The sequence below is a fragment of the Mustela nivalis genome, assembly GCF_964662115.1.
Source record: "Mustela nivalis genome assembly, chromosome: X".
Taxonomy (NCBI): Eukaryota; Metazoa; Chordata; class Mammalia; order Carnivora; family Mustelidae; genus Mustela; species Mustela nivalis.
The window spans coordinates 67,418,001-67,433,929 of record NC_139040.1 but is presented as its reverse complement, the minus strand read 5'-3'; the positions used below and the strand labels follow the sequence as shown (position 1 = coordinate 67,433,929).

Genomic DNA, 15,929 nt, shown 5'->3' with positions numbered 1-15,929 from the left:
AAATGCTCCCAACATCATCAAAGCAGTGCTTTGGGTAATAGCTTAAACATGAATAAGACTATCTCAGGGGTGCCCGTGTGGCTCAGTGGGTTAAAGCCTCTGCCTTCGGCTCAGGTCATAGTCCCAGGGTCCTGGGATGGAGCACCACATTGGGCTCTCTGCTCAGCAGGGAGCCTGCTTCCTCCTCTCTCTCTGCCTGCCTCTCTGCCTACTTGTGATCCCTGTCTGTCAAATAAATAAATAAAATCTTTAAAAAAAAAAAAAAGACTATCTCACATTGCATTCAGATACAGTTAGAAAGCAAGAACAAGTTAAACATAGAGCAGTATTTCATCTTTCAGATGACATAGTTTGGAAACCAGCAAAACCCTCCCTTTAGCAAATCAGCCTTCTTTACCCATCAAACTTTGTGTGTATGTGTTCATGTGGTCAAGGAGGGGGAGTGGGCTTTCATGTAAATCAAGAATATAACCATTGTCTCTCTGCTGGGACCATAGCTTCTATTTGAAGGAGGTGTGCTTACAAGAATGATGTTAATATTCTTTTATGTTAGTTAAAACAGGCTTCTGCTTATAATACCAACTCTAGTAGCTCCCATGAAAATTATGGGAAGATTTTTGGGAATCAGTGACCCTCACCCTTCCAAATGAGTGTTGAATGACCTAGGTATCTCTAAGATGATCTTTTACATAAGATGGAATTCAAGGTCTTTTGGTGCTGAAAATATCCCTGTAGATTCCTTATCTTGTCTATTAAAAAAAAGAAACCCTAAGCCCCCTCCCCCTTTTTTTTTAAATTAAGAGGGTGTGCCTGGGGGCACCTGGGTGGCTCAGTGGGTTAAGCGTCAGCCTTCGGCTCAGGGGCTCAGGTCACGATTCCAGGGTCCTGGGATCAAGCCCCACCCCCATGGAAGGCTCCTTGCTCTGCGGGAAGTCTGCTTCTCTCTCCTTCTGCCCCTCTTCCCACCTGTGCTCTCTCCCCTCCCTCTTTCTCTCAGATAAATAAGATCTTCAAAAAAAGAGGGTGTGCTCAACCTTAAGATGAAATCATTAAGTCAGACTAGCTAACAAAGTCAAAGGAGGCTATGGCAGAGGAAAAAGCCACACAGGAAGAAAGGATAGGAAAGACAAAAGGGCTCATGAATCCCACAGGGAGCGGCAGTTCAGGAGCAAACTAGAAATTGAATGGCAAACGAAAATTAGAGCATCTTTTAAGTGAACCAGCAATAAGAGATCTTTTATTTTATCACAGGTAAGGAGCAAGCCAGAAAATCAGTGGGCTCATGGAACATAAAGGATTAAATGGAGATAGCAGATATACTACGTGACTTTTTTTTTTAAACATGAGTAAGCCATTCTATGTTGACTCTATCTTTTGAGGTAGGCAGATGGGTCAGAGGTCATAGTAGAAAAAGGGCAAGAGACTCTGCTTCCCAGCAGCAAGCTACAAGTAGTCAAAAACAGAATGATGAGCTAAGTGATATAGTTACCAGGGCTGAACCTCTATAAAACCACTTAGTTGGCAAAGAGTGTTTTTTTTTTTCTGTGCCTCTTTCCCTCTACTGCTCCACTAACCCAGTTCCTCCTCCTCTGAACGCTCAGAGTGCTCGTGCTCTAACCCTTTCAAAATCTGCTATCAAGAGAGCATACATCTCTGGCAGAGTGAAGGTTAGGAGGAGGGGTTGTGGCAAAATTCCATTTTAAGGCCTATCTCTCATTGTAGAATAAAAGTGCATTTCCTGTTAAAGGAATTTCAGGCGACAGATGGGAGAGATGTTTGGGTCAGGAAGCCTTCTTGGCACCGTTGGAATCAGAGCTGCCTTCACATAACGCCCTGAGCACACTTGACTTCTGAAAGAAATCAAAGGGGACAATTATTGTACCTCTAATGAAAACCCGGAACCTGTTATCCTGGATGATCAGTGTGTAGATTGGTGGTGTGCCTCCACGAGGCAAAAGGGGCCCTGGGAACCATAAGGTGATGAGTGTCTGGTACTTTAGGAAGCAAGGTGGAAGAATGTTTAGTCAGTGCTGGCCTCCCATACACTACGGTGGGGGCAGCAAGATGGTTTCTATAAAGGGAAGTCATATGTGATCTTCCATGGATCTTTTCTTTGGGGCTAAATTCGCTTATTTTTTATTTATTATTTATTTTTAAAAGATTTTATTTATTCATTTGACAGAGATAGAGACAGAGAGAGAGAGAGAGAGAGAGAGAAAGACAGCCCGAGAACACAAGTAGAGGGAATGGCAGAGGGAGAGGGAGAACCAGGTTCCCCAACGAGCAGGGACCCCAACGTGGGGCTCGATCCCAGGCCCCTGGGATCATGTCCTGAGCTGAAGGCAAATGCTCAGCCATCTGAGCCACCTGGGTGCCCCTAAATTCACTTTTTTTTTTTAAAAGATTTTATTTATTTATTTGACAGAGAGAGATCACAAGTAGGCAGAGAGGCAGGCAGAGAGAGGAGGAAGCAGGCTCCCCGCTGAGCAGAGAGCCCGATGCGGGACTCGATCCCAGGACCCTGAGATCATGACCTGAGCTGAAGGCAGTGGCTTAACCCACTGAGCCACCCAGGCGCCCCTAAATTCACTTTTTAAAAAAAGGATTTTATTTATTTATTTCACAGGGACAGACACAGTGAGAGAGGGAACACAAGCAGGGATAATGGGAAAGGGAAGAGCAGGCTCTCTGTGGAACAGGGAGCCCCAATGTGGGGCTCGATTCCAGGACCCTGGGAATCATGACCTGAGCTGAAGGCAGATGCTTAATGACTGAGCCACCCAGGTGCCCCCCTAAATTCATTTTTTAAATGCTTCTAATTAAGTCTGATACTGAGGCTATATTAAAACAGGAATTACTATGGGATTAAACATTTTTTTTATCCTGTAGTAGGAACTGGTTTAGAGAAAGAGAAAATATAAGGGAGCAACAGACATTATGCTCACGGAAGGAGGGTGAGTAGGAGATTTCCTTGGGAGTGGACACTCCCCAGGTCATGCTCACGGAAGGAGGGTGAGTAGGAGATTTCCTTGGGAGTGGACACTCCCCAGCTCTTCTAGGTAGTGAAATGCCAGACTGATGGGGGGGCTAAAGGTAGATCTCAAGAGGTTTTATGATTGGCAGATGGGCTTCAATAGGGGCACGTGTAAGGTAATCTATTTAGGGAAGGCCAGATACTACAAACTCTCCCTGCAGTATGGTGGGTGCTGACTTTTCATTTAAGGCCTAGGAACTAGCAAGCTCTAGGAAACCCCATGGACACAGACAGCACTGAAGAGAAAAACCGAGTTTCTTGCTATGGTGAAAAAAGGATAGCAAAGTGTTGAACACTCACAAGAAGGGGATTACAAGAAAAACAAAATAATTCTCCTTTTACACAGCACCACAGGATATCTTCATTGGTGAAGTTACATAAAGCAGCTCTGATCTGCACATCTCAAGAAGGACAGAACAGAGCCCGAGGGGAACAAAGAAAGGCAATTAAAACCATCAATGGCAGGCTCCAAAAATAAAGGCCTTTTCAGTCTGACAATACAGAGGTAGCCAGGAGACATGATCAAAATCATGAAGAGGCTAGAGCTGCTGCTTGATGGCTTGGCTTGCCAAATCCCTTGAACTAAGAGGCACCTTTGAAGCATACAGTTTTTATTTTTTAATACTTCTGCTTTGTTTTACAACTGCTGGTGATGATGGCCAGCGCAGGCTCCTTTGGGAAGCCCCTGTTTCCACCAGAGGGTGGGAGAAATCTGAGCTGAGTGGGGTAGGAATCAAAAGCACCTCCATCCCCATTACTTACCTTAAGTAATACTGACTTGCTGACTTCTAGTCAGACCTATACTTTCTCTCCTGACAATGTCAGCAGTGAATTTGTACTGGCCAATCGCAATTTTTATGAATATGAGTTTACCCACTCCCCCTTCCCCGTTCTGTAGGGCTTTTCAGCCCCAATGGTCTATACCAAACTGCCTACAAGTGGCTGTAATTTGATCCCTAACCACAGTGTAAAAAGAACAGATTTCTGACTTCAACTGTAACACAAAGAATAGAACTCAAGAATACTTTGAACCTTAACCACAGTGTAAAAAGGACAGATTTCTAACCCCAACTGTAACACAAAGGATAGAACTCAAGAACACATAACGAAGAACTTTCTAATATTCACACCAGTGGATGCAAGCAGATCTCCATAATGGGAAGCGGAAATGAACACTGCCAGGCTAATGAAATGACATACATGCAGGTTTTAGCTAAGAAAGTAGCAGACAGGAGATAACCCAGGCCAGCTTGGAAGCTCTGCTCTTGGGAGAGCAGATGGGGCAGCAAGTCAGAGCAAACCAAGAGTGTGGCTCTGTTCCACTCAGCTCTCCTAAACAAGGAATGGCAACCTGATCGATGAAGTATAATGAGCAGTGTACAAAAGCTACATAGGTATACCGTGGTGCTTCCCCCCCCCAAACTCTTCCTTGAAGACAAGAATGCTGTGAGATTGGGGGCCCTTTCATCCTAAAGAAATGTGATGCACTTGTTACTGGCTCAGTGCTACTACTGTACCTTTCACAGATGTGGTAATACTTCTCGTCCTGTATGCCATCTTGAATGGGTACGTTTACACTGTAGTACCGTCCCTTCCCTAGGCCAACATCAGACACGTCACCTGTTCCTGTGAAAGAGAGGAGCATCAGGAGCGGTTTTAAGGGCACAAGCATTAGAAAACTGGAAGGATTCTCTGGCAGGAGTCCAGGACAATAAAAGGTCAAGTAGAAGAATGGTCCTGAATTCATGATGTTTCTAAGGAAATGAAATTAAGACAAATAATTCAGAGACGTAGCTGTTGTAAACAATGTTGGGGAAAGAGGAACACCATAAGAAAATGGAAAAACCTTAGTTTCCACTTGGCTAGATCAAATTAAATAACAGAAAAAGATGCACTCCTTTGCTTGGTTTTCCATATGTCTTGGACTGATCTAATATTAGTATGTCATTGCACTTATCAGGATGTTAGGAGTTACACAGGGTATCTGATAGGACAGTAAGTGTAAGTGAGCTGTCTGTTGACAGTCCATAAAAGGCACCTGAAAAAAGAAACAGTATTACATTCCTATCACTGTCACCCGAAAGGACCTGTGTTAAAATTCTGCACAGAGTAACATCAATAAAGTACCACTGGTACGGAACTCTCCAAATACAAAACATAAGGATGCAGAGAAGAGCTGCAGCATTTCTTCTTCAAATGTAATACTTCAAATGTAATACCAGATTACTTGCCTGGGAAAAATCCCGGGGAGAATTTGTGCAGGGACACTGTCATGACTTTGGAGGTGAAACTGAAGGCATCTTCTACACCTATCAGAGGGGGAAAAAAAACAGCAGAAGAATCACTTTATATATGCAACTCCCGGTTTGCGACAACTGAAATGCTAGGAAGCAGCTGTGGAAAGTAAGAGAGAGGATAGCAATAATAAAGCTAACAAGCTGAGGAGTAAAAGGAACAAGACCCTTCAGTCTTTGATCTCTGTTGTTACAGGATGAGGTAGAACTCTGGCCCCAAGGGAAGTTTTGGGGTTCCTTTTCAAATGCATGGCAAGTTGTAATTGGACTTGCCCTTTCCAAGCAACAGGATGTCCAGGCTCCCTTAGACAACCTCTTCTAAAAGGTGTGGAAGGCTTGAGCTCAGAATTGAAGCATTATCAATAGAGCTGAATAGAGGGAACTGGCACCATCTTGGAAGTTTTATGTTTTGTTTTGTTTCAGTGGTTCTAGTTAAATTCTTGGGATTCCCCCCCCCCCCAAAGAAGTACAATGTGGCAATCCTTTGAAAAATCTGACCAATACAAACAGTAGGCATCATGTAGTGAAAACCTAATGATAAAGTGCTTCTCTGTGATACAGATTTGGCTATAAATGCAGTTCACCCAAAGTATAAGCAGCTTGGAGTACCTCTTTCTTGCCAAAACATGGAAGGCTAACAGTCCTGGCTCCTCCCTTAATAGCACCTTTATAATTGTAAAGCTTGAAGGAGGAAGGCTGGGGAGGGTGCTTTTCTAGAAAGGAGTCTCCTTTCCATTTAAACAGAGGCAGAAAATGAATAGAGGCCTGGGAGAAGGAAGTAACTGTTACGAGCCACTACTTTATTTCAGATAAATGCACTGCCCACCTCCATACCTTTCTTCCCAGAATCACATATGGTCATACTATATTCAGAGAGTCCATTTGTAAAATGGAAGGACTATTAGCAAATTCATGTACTATCCTCTTTTATACTTCAAATAAAGAAACTGTCGCTGTGTTTACTTAATGCTTTCAGTCTTCATTAGAGGCCAAAGAGACCTTAGAAAAATAGTAACTGTATTTGTGTATCACAGGTATGTTTAAATTTCCCAAGCCTTATGTTTTGCCCTAGGGAGGCAGTTAAAACCAGTTAAAGGCTCCAGGCACAAGGCATTAAGTAAACAAAATAAAACAAAACAAAACATATTAAAATTGCATTTTAACTTAGAAACTGAAGTATAAACAAGGACAATTCATAAAAATCCTGATTATTTCTTGATCCAGAAAGGTGGTACCAATTTATCCTTCTATCGGTGGTGTATGAGGAGGGTTCCCATTTTCTCACACCCTGACTAGCAATGGGTGCTATTATTATCAAACTTAGGCAGAAAATAGGATCTTGTTTAGTTTGCATTTCTCTGAGTGTTAGTGTGTTGAGGACCTTTTCGTATGTTTAGTAGTTCTTTGTATCTCCTCTCATGGGAAATGCCATTAGGTATTGTTAGCAAATCATACTTTAAAAAGGGTCATAGACAGATAGGTGGAGGGTTATGGGGCTTGGTGTGAAAGAGAACAGTGGTTAGGTAAACAAAAGAAGGTGAAAGAGAGTGAGGACAGGCTAAGAGTGCTGGTGAAGCCACCACAGGATGCTGGTTATGGAATCATGGGAGATTTAAAATAAACCAAATGTGTAAGAGTTTGGAGGCAGGGCAGAGGTCACTGGAAGGGAGGTGCTGAAGAGGGGAAATAAACTGAAATGAAACACACCATAAAAGTTGGCTAAAACAGGAAACTCTAAATGGTGTAGAAATAACATTGCAAATGGAAAGAACGGTTTCAGGTGACAGTCATTTCATTCTTACGTGGTTCAACAGAGTTGATTCTATTCTTGAGCTCTGATACTAATAGTTTGAATTTCATACTCATTCATTCATTCAACAAATATTTTACTGAACCACTGCTATATGCATAGTTCTGTTTGTTCAAGCCATTGTGCAGGACAGAAAGAAGTAAACAACTTGATCTCTGCTCTGGAGGAACTGAAAGTTTCTATGGGAGGAGAAGACATAGACACATTAAAGATTTAACTAACAATACAAGACAATATATAATTAAATAGCAAATCAGCGATATAAACAATACAGGACTTGAGGAGGGGAGAGAACTTTCTCGGGCTGGAGTAGTTAGGGCAATTGTGCTACTGTTGGAACTTGAGCTCCTGGAGAGAACTTGGAGAAAAAAGCAAAACTAAGTTAGGAAAGAATAATGCAAAGTCAGGGATGGGGGCAGGAGCACTAGACCTGTCTGGGGATCACTGAGTGGAGCAGCCTGGACAGCAGGTAGTGAGTGAGAAGACTGGAGAGAAGAGGCAAGGTCTCTTTCAGGCAGGCCTCAAAAGACAGGGCAAAAAGTGTGGACTTTACCTCAAGGAGCATTGCTTTTTAAAGTGTGGCCTGTGGACCAGCTGGACTGTGGCTAAAATGTAGCTTCTTGCGTTTCGTAACCAGACCTACTGAATCTGAGTATTTGGTGGACGTGGTCCAGGAATCTGCATTTTAAAACGAGCTTCCCGGTGTCACCATGCTACATATGTGAGTTTGAGAACCAGTGCTACAGGCCAAGGGTTGGCCAACCAAGGGGCTACATGGCAAATATTTTAGGCTTTGCCAAGGCTTCATGGCCTTGATTGCTTTTTTTTCCTTTATGACCTTGTAAGAATGTAAAAAATTTAAAATAAAATAAAATAAGATAAAGTTCTTAAATTGCAGGCCATACAAAAACAAGCCATGGGCCAAATGTTACCCTTATTATAGGCAATAAGGAGCCTCTGAAGGTTTTTGAGCAAGGCTGTGTTTGGTGTTGGCTGAGTATTCAGATATTCAATGGGCATGGTTCTCAGAGTAGTATGTTGGTTGTTTTAACTCTTTTCTCTGTTACCTTTAATTTTCTGTCACCATTCCATGGTAGCATCCATCTAGATGAACTCCTTGGGGAGGTCTCCCCCACAATTTCTTCCTTCTTTTTCTGTTTTGGCAGGAGAGCTGATCCTATCCTCTGTCATATACTATTCTTTTCCTCACTTATGCCTTGATTATGTTAGTTTGTCTCCAAAAATCCCTGGAAACAGGGAAGCAGCAATCACTGGTGTGGGGGAGAGGAGGGAATATCCTTAATTAATTTTACCAGATAAGTGTTCCTAGGTCAATGGAAACATGGGTCACACACAGGATTTATTAAAGAAACAGCAAGTGGGTAACTGTCCCTGAAGCTCTACATTCTAGATGGAAAGTACATAGGAGGGCTTGGGTTACACCCTTCTGGTGGAATCTTCTAAGGGGCCATTAATGGTCTGAGGCAAGTCAAGATTCTGCTACTGTTAAAAGTTACAGGAGATGCCCTGAGTTTGGGCAGCACTAAATATTTTGACATTACAAAGAAAGTGGCACAGATTCTGTTCACTGCATGAGTTGATATTCCTGCTGGTGAAAAATTCAGAGTGTTAGTCTATCATACACTCGTTCAATCTTAAGAAGGAACGAGACTGTCAGCTGTAGCTGCCAATTTCACTTAGAATCTATGCAAAGGGCCTGAGGCAGGTTACTGAGCACTGAGTATACAGTGGACAAGATTCCCACTTCTTAACGTTCTCTACTGGAGAAATTTGCTGGTGGAAGAGAAGGGAGGGGAAATCATAGGAATCTGGTATTCTAAAGCATCTTGGTCAGCATAGGAGGAATTACATTAGTTAGAAGAATCTTTCTTCTACCTACATTAGGATTCTCAATTAGAAAAATTTCAATTGCAACAGGCATTTCTCCTTTTACCAGTCGCCTAGAAGCAGCTTTACTGATAAAAACCTTCTGTCCTAGCAGCAAAGCACCTTTGAAAGTGAAGGGCTTACCATCTCCATGGTGCAGATCCAAATCCACATAGAGAATACGGTCAAATTTCCGTCGCAATCGTAATATTCCCAGGACAGCATCATTGAGATAACAAAAACCAGATGCTTCATCTCTGTAAGAAAACAAGTTGCTATAGCCAAGAGCCAAAAGCAATCCAAGGGAGTCTTTACAGCCAAGGATCTAACCCTTGAGATCTATTCCCTTACAATTCCCCCTTCTTTTAAGAAAAACAAAAATCTACCTACACAGATTACAGAGTAAAATGGCTCAGAATGATCAGAAGATGGAGTGTTTGGGTAAATTACACATTCAAGTTGATTGGTAACATTTTCCAATTTAGGATCTCAGATTTTCAAAGAATTAGAATATTATAACTATATTGGACAAAATAGCACTTTTCTCTAATCATTTGGGAATGATTGTAAAAACCTGTGGTACCCTGGGGTCATCATGATGAATGCTGATTATCACCTACAGGACTTTAAGAAAGCTAGAATCTAGAAAGGGCTTTGAAGATCATCTTGCTCAGCCAGATGTATAAGATGATGGAGATTGGAGTCTCTGTACTGAATCTATGACATAACCTAGAAGTTGTTTCTTTCTTGTTTGAGTAAGTTTTTGCACTTGTTGCTCATAAAAGCTGAATGTAGAATGTACAAAAGCATAACCTCCTGGGTGGCATGTGGTTTCCTTTCGGTAAATGTGAATATTACAAGAAAACTAAAGCAGCCTCCTCTAAAGCTACTGTTTCCTTCACTAAAATTGTCTTCAGCGGACTTCACTGGTGTCCTTTAACTTTTCCGCTATTGGTGATACCATGTCACTTTAACCTCTTGTCAAAATTAACCTACTCTTTTATTAAAGCGTGACCTACTCTTATTAGCCTACTCTTTTTTATTAAGTTGCCATTAAGTCTTATTGAGTAAATGTAAAAGAGCATTCTTTATCATCAAAACTGTATTACAGTTTATTTTTAAGGCCTCATCCTAAATGCTTCAATCTCTTCAGCTTCCACAGACATTTTAAATACTCAGCCCATCTTCCCCCCAAGTTCTCCCTGATATTTGACTTGAAATAGAATTCTAAGCATAAGCATCATTTAAAATAGCATTTTCAGTACTATGAGATTGTAAGACCTTCATAGTACCTACAGAATGCATAAAATTCTTCATGAAATCTCTTCCATAATAACATTTTCTATTCTGAACAATACCCTGGTTCACAGGCTGAATCAATGAGACATGTACATTGGCAAGCAGGAAGTTGGTAGAAAATACCACTAAACATTGATTTTTCTCATGAAAAGTGAACTCAGTGATCACCTAGCAAAAAATAGCTTGGCCTTAGATATGCAACCAGGAAGAAACCAGTATGAGAAAAAGATTCGGCCACCCATAAATTCTCTGTAAATAAGAGTTAAATATTGACTTTGAAAGTTCCTGGATGCTGTTTTCCAATCATGAAAAGCTTACATTTTATAAGTCTACTGTCTTAGCATATCAAAAAAGAGAAACATCAATAACTTTTGGATAGGTAAGATGGGACATTGTTAGGCAAAAAGAGGAGTGTACAGCATAGGGAATGCAGTCAATAATATTGTAATAACTTCGTATGGTGACAGATTGTAACTTATTGTGGGGATCGTTTTGTAGTATATAGAAATGTTAAAACACTATTATATATACCTGAAACCAACAGAACACTGTATGTCAATTATACTTTAATAAAAAATAAATAAATAAAGAGGAGGGAGGGAGTAAGAGGAGAAATGCAAATTAATACAGCACATACCTTTCCCCCTCAGAGCCCACAGTTAAGTCAGGGAGACAAGTCATAAGCACAGGAAAACAAAGCCAAAAAACAAACAAGGCAAGCAGAAATAATACAGTATCTAAAGAAGAATACCAGTGTCTCTAAAAACCTCCTGGCTCCCTACCTTTCCTCTGAGATGTTATTTGTTACTGATCATCCTCTCTATGACAATAGCTTAGATAATATTAATAATGATGATGCCTATAATTTAGAAAGGCCTTTTTGCATGTACTATTTTCCTAATACATTCTTTTTTTTTTAAAAAAGATTTTATTTATTTATTTGACAGAGAGATCACAAGTCGGCGGAGAGTCAGGCAGAGAGAGAGAGAGAGAAGCAGGCTCCCACTGAGCAACGAGCCCGATGCGGGGCTCGATCCCAGGACACTGAGATCATGACCTGAGCCGAAGGCAGCGGCTTAATCTACTGAGCCACTCAGGCGCCCCTCCTAATACATTCTTAAAGGAGCTCTATTCTCACTGGATTATAGAATTAAGTGCTTAGATAAATAAAATATTCCAAAAGTTCCCAGAAAATAAGGAAATTAAACTTTGAATACTTTTAATGTGCCTAAAGAATATTCCTATAGAAACAAACTCAAATGTTTTAAGAATTCAAGTTGGCATAATTTAGGTAAATCTTTGGCAGACAAGATTGATTTAATAAATTTGGTTTACTAAAATCAGTTATGTCTTTTCTAATTTATCAGGGTTAAGTATAATATACATGTAGATTTTTATTCTATTTGAGTATATTCCTCCTAAATTTATACAGGTTTACTAATTAAATGAGCTAACATTACTTCTACTTAGTATTTGAGACTATGATAAATGTAAATTTGTTCAGCCTAATTGAGTCATTATTCTAAGGAACTTTATTGCAACAGCAATTATGTTTTGTAGTACATCAGCTTGAAGATAATTTACAAGATCTTTAAGTAACTGAAAACTCTGGACTGATATTAAATGAGTTAATTAATGGAAATTCTTTAGATACCTAGATCATTTCTAACTAAGAGAATGCATTAATTTCTAAGCATAATTTTAGGTTTATATGCTTTTGCTTCTTTATTTTTACATGCTACAGAGAAACTATGTATTTGGGTCTGTTAATGAACATGTTCTTTTTGGTCACTTATATAAGTTGTACTATAGAGGATATGTATGCATACAGAAAATGGTAGAAGACTGACAAAGGGAATTTTATTTGTTGAGATAAAAGTTGGCTAAGGTTTGATGAGCTTATCTATTAGATTTCCAAAAAGAATTTCACTATCAAATATTATATACTGCTGCAAAACTAGAATTTGGTTTTCTCTTTGCTAAAACATAATTTTTTTACATTATTGGTCTTCTCTTAATAACAGGTTGCAAAGGTTTTGCTTCACTAAGTAATCTTCAATAACAGGCTGCAAAGGTTTTGCTTCACTCTTTAAGTAATCTTCTTCAATAAAAAAGATTTTGTGTCTTACTAGAATAAACTTACATGGGTTATGCTCCCTTTCTTATGGCCTTGATTACTTAAGAAAGCAGTCTTCTTACTTAGGAAAGAGATGAGGTTCTTTTTCTTTCTTTCTTTTTTTAAAAAATATTTATTTATTTGTTTGTTTGTTTGAGAGAGCTGGAGAATGAGAACCTGAGAGCAGGCCAGTGGGGGCAGGGAGCAGAGGAAAAGGGACTGCACTTAACAATGGAGCCCACTGTGGGCTCCATCACAGGACTCTGAGAACATGACCTGAGCCAAAACCAAGAGACGGTTGCTTAACTGACTGAACCACCCAGGCGCCCCAAGATGTGGTTCTTCATGGTCATATTCCCTCCTACGTTTATGTTAAAAATCTTTTATCATGGTTTTGGTTAAGTAGAGAACCAAATACCATTTTTCAGTAATCCATCATCTTATCTTGATCGAATCCCAGAAGGCCCTGGAAAATCACAAAGGATTTGTTCTTTCACCTTATAAACAGAGCCGTGCTAGAAATAATTGTCTTTATTTGATATGTTCCTATTGATGAGATGCACGGGAAGAGTTGCCAAATCAGAAGAGATGCTCAGCTTTCCCTGGGGTAGACTGGTATTAGGCAAATCGTTATTAATATAAATATTTCAGAAATTGTATGTTGTATAGGAAGTTCCTAAAGAACCATCAATGTCCTCACTAGCAATGATTTGTTTCTATTTGTCAGAGTCTTTATGCTGCTTTGTCAGATTTTAGATGACTATAGTATAGTGTTTTCAGTTGTAATTTTAAAATTTTTTGAATGTTAACTTGGTTTCAACTTTTCTTCTTTATTGTGAATCTCACATCTGCTAGGCCATTAGTTTCAATTGGGGGGTTCCCAGCACTTACCTATGGAATTTTATTTAATATATAGATGTTTAAGACCTATTCTGCTTAACTGAATCTAACTTGATATTTTTGATATATTTTGGGGGATATTCTAACTGTATGCTCAGTATATTCATGATATATTGCATCAGGATTATTATAAGCTACATTTAAGGGTTTTTTGTCTCTATAGGGATTATGTTCACCCATTTTTATAAGTTAGATATAATACCCTGTCTTCTTTGAAAACAGGGTTAATCATTATGTTTATGGACATTCTGTCTAAAACCTTTTTGGGATTGACTTTTATGTTGTTTTGCATGACACAGAAACAACTACATGTCCTTGTCAGTGCATTATTGTTCTTGTAATGAAGTCTCATCAGATCTTTCATTTTTAAAAAGGATCAGTAGCAAGTTAACCAAAGCTTTTGTACATCTTTTGCTACTTACAGATGGTTTTGTGTATTTTCATCTGATGTCCCTGAGAGCACTTGCAATCAGGTACAAGCTAGAGTGCTTCATTCTCAACAAAGAAAGGTTATCTCAGAGCCCCATGGAAAATGATTTTGCCAAGTATTGAGTACAGGCTTTAAAAAAGTATATAGTTGAAACAACTTTGTTTCAACTGGTATAGGTGAAACAACTTTGAGACCATATCAACAAACTGAGTCAGGATTTCAAGAACTCTAGTTGACAAGGAGACGGGTTAGTGAGACCGCTGATGCAAGGTCGAGTGGAACAAAAACTAATTACACAGACCTGAATGAAACTGATGAGGGATGATTATGGATTTTGTTTAGAATACTGCTGATGTTTTAAAGCAGACAGACCCATAAATACAGAGAACAAACTGATGGTTGCCAGAGGGGAGGGGTGTGGGGATGGGCAAAATGGGTGGAGTGGGAGGTACAGGTTTCCAGTTGTAGAATGAATAAGTCATGGGAATAAAAGGCACAGCATAGGCGATGCAGTCGATGATGTTGTTCGGTGACAGATGGTAGCTAGGCTTGTGGCAAGCAAAGCGTAACCTATGGAGTTGTGGAATCACTAAGTTGGACACCTGAAAGTAATGTAACATCACAGGTTAACTATGTTTCAATTAACACAAAGAATATTGGTGATGTTTTAATGTTCTATTTTCTGGATGCATAAGGGACTCATTTCTTTTTTTTCTTGCGCTATCTATAACTCATAATAATTTAGCAAACCATGCTTTTGCAAACAGAAATAACACACTCATAAATGATACCTCACTGCCCCTGCCTGAGCCCTCCAGGATTCAGAAACTCTTGTCAAGCATTCTTATTTCCAGAGCAATATAATTATCTGCATAGGCTCAATAAGAATGATCTGTCCTACCTGTTATCAGCACATGATTGGCAACATTGTTTATATAACCAAGGCGTGCCTGGAATGTCCTACTTGCCAATGATGCTCACTGAATCAGAGATGATCAGACACTTTTAAGGAACTAAATTTGGCTTTATTGAGCAATGCATACAAATCCCTCTTGGGAAGACTAGCCTGGTACCTGGTACCTGGCTTAAAGAGTTCCCAGTCTTAGAAGCGAATAAGGAAGGTTACTTCCTGGCAAGCCCTGGAAGCTTAGGACGTGTTGGAGACACCAAGAAGAGAGGAACTGGCCCAAATTTATAAACACTACAGATAAAATCTCCGTAGCTTGGGTTCCTAGCTTTAACAGGCTTTAAAAATTTCCAAGTGAGATTTCTTATGAAAACTTCCAGCAAAACAAGCTCAAGAAGGTCTAAATGGTAAATTGCCATTCTTGCTGCACCTTGGTAAATAATCAGGCTAAATCTGATGAGGCTGATTTTTGTTTTTAAGTATTTGTTATTGAGGTTAAATGTACATAATATTAAAATCACCATTTTAAAGTGTATAACTCAGTGGCATTTAGTACATTCATAATATTGTGCAACTTCCACCTTTATTTAGTTCCAAAACATTTTCACACCTCAAAAGAAAACCTTGCACTAATTAAGCAGTCATTCCCTATTTCTCCCTCCCACTAGCCCCTGACAACCAGCAATCTGTATTCTGTCCCTACAGATTTACCTATTCTGGACATTTCCTGTAAGCGACATCATACCTTATATGATCTTTTGTGTCTGGCTTCTTTCTCTTAGCGTGTTTTGGGGGTTTGTCCATGTTATAGCATGTGCCAGTGCTTCATTCCTTTTTATGGCTGAGTAATATTCCATTGTATGTATAAACCACGTTTTGTTTATACATTCATCTGCTGATGGACTTTTGGATTGTTTCTACTTCTTGGCTCTTGTGAATAGTGATGCTGTGAACATGTGCGTGCAAGTGTTTGAGTACCTGTTTTCAATTTTTTTGAATATATACTGAGGAGTGAAATTGCTAGGACATATAGTAATTCTATGTTTAACTTTTGAGGACAGCCAAGCTATTTTCTATGGCAGCTGCACCATTTTACATTCCCACCGACAGCATACGAGGGTTCCAATTCCTCAACATTCTCATCAACACTTGTTATTTTCTGTTTTGTTTTTTCAATTCTAGCCATCCCAGTGGTTGTGAAGTGGTGTCTCATTGTTAATTTGATTTGCATTTCCCTGGTGACTACTGATGT

At 39.7% G+C, this 15,929-nt stretch overlaps 1 protein-coding gene across 6 annotated transcripts in view; it reads right to left on the bottom strand.

Moving 5' to 3' along the window:
* HDAC8 (histone deacetylase 8) overlaps positions 1-15,929 on the bottom strand; it is a 225,920-nt gene that overhangs the window by 149,830 nt on the left and 60,161 nt on the right. For 5 of the 6 annotated variants that reach the window (XM_082716195.1, XM_082716193.1, XM_082716196.1 and 2 more), the window contains 3 exons: positions 9,170-9,282; positions 5,266-5,343; positions 4,552-4,660 (listed from right to left, as the gene is read on the bottom strand). In XM_082716195.1, coding sequence (XP_082572321.1) covers positions 4,552-4,660; positions 5,266-5,343; positions 9,170-9,282 — 300 coding nt within the window. Of the gene's footprint in view, positions 1-4,551; positions 4,661-5,265; positions 5,344-8,282; positions 8,410-9,169; positions 9,283-15,929 lie in introns of those variants that run through there. The other variant, XM_082716198.1, reaches the window with a different exon arrangement.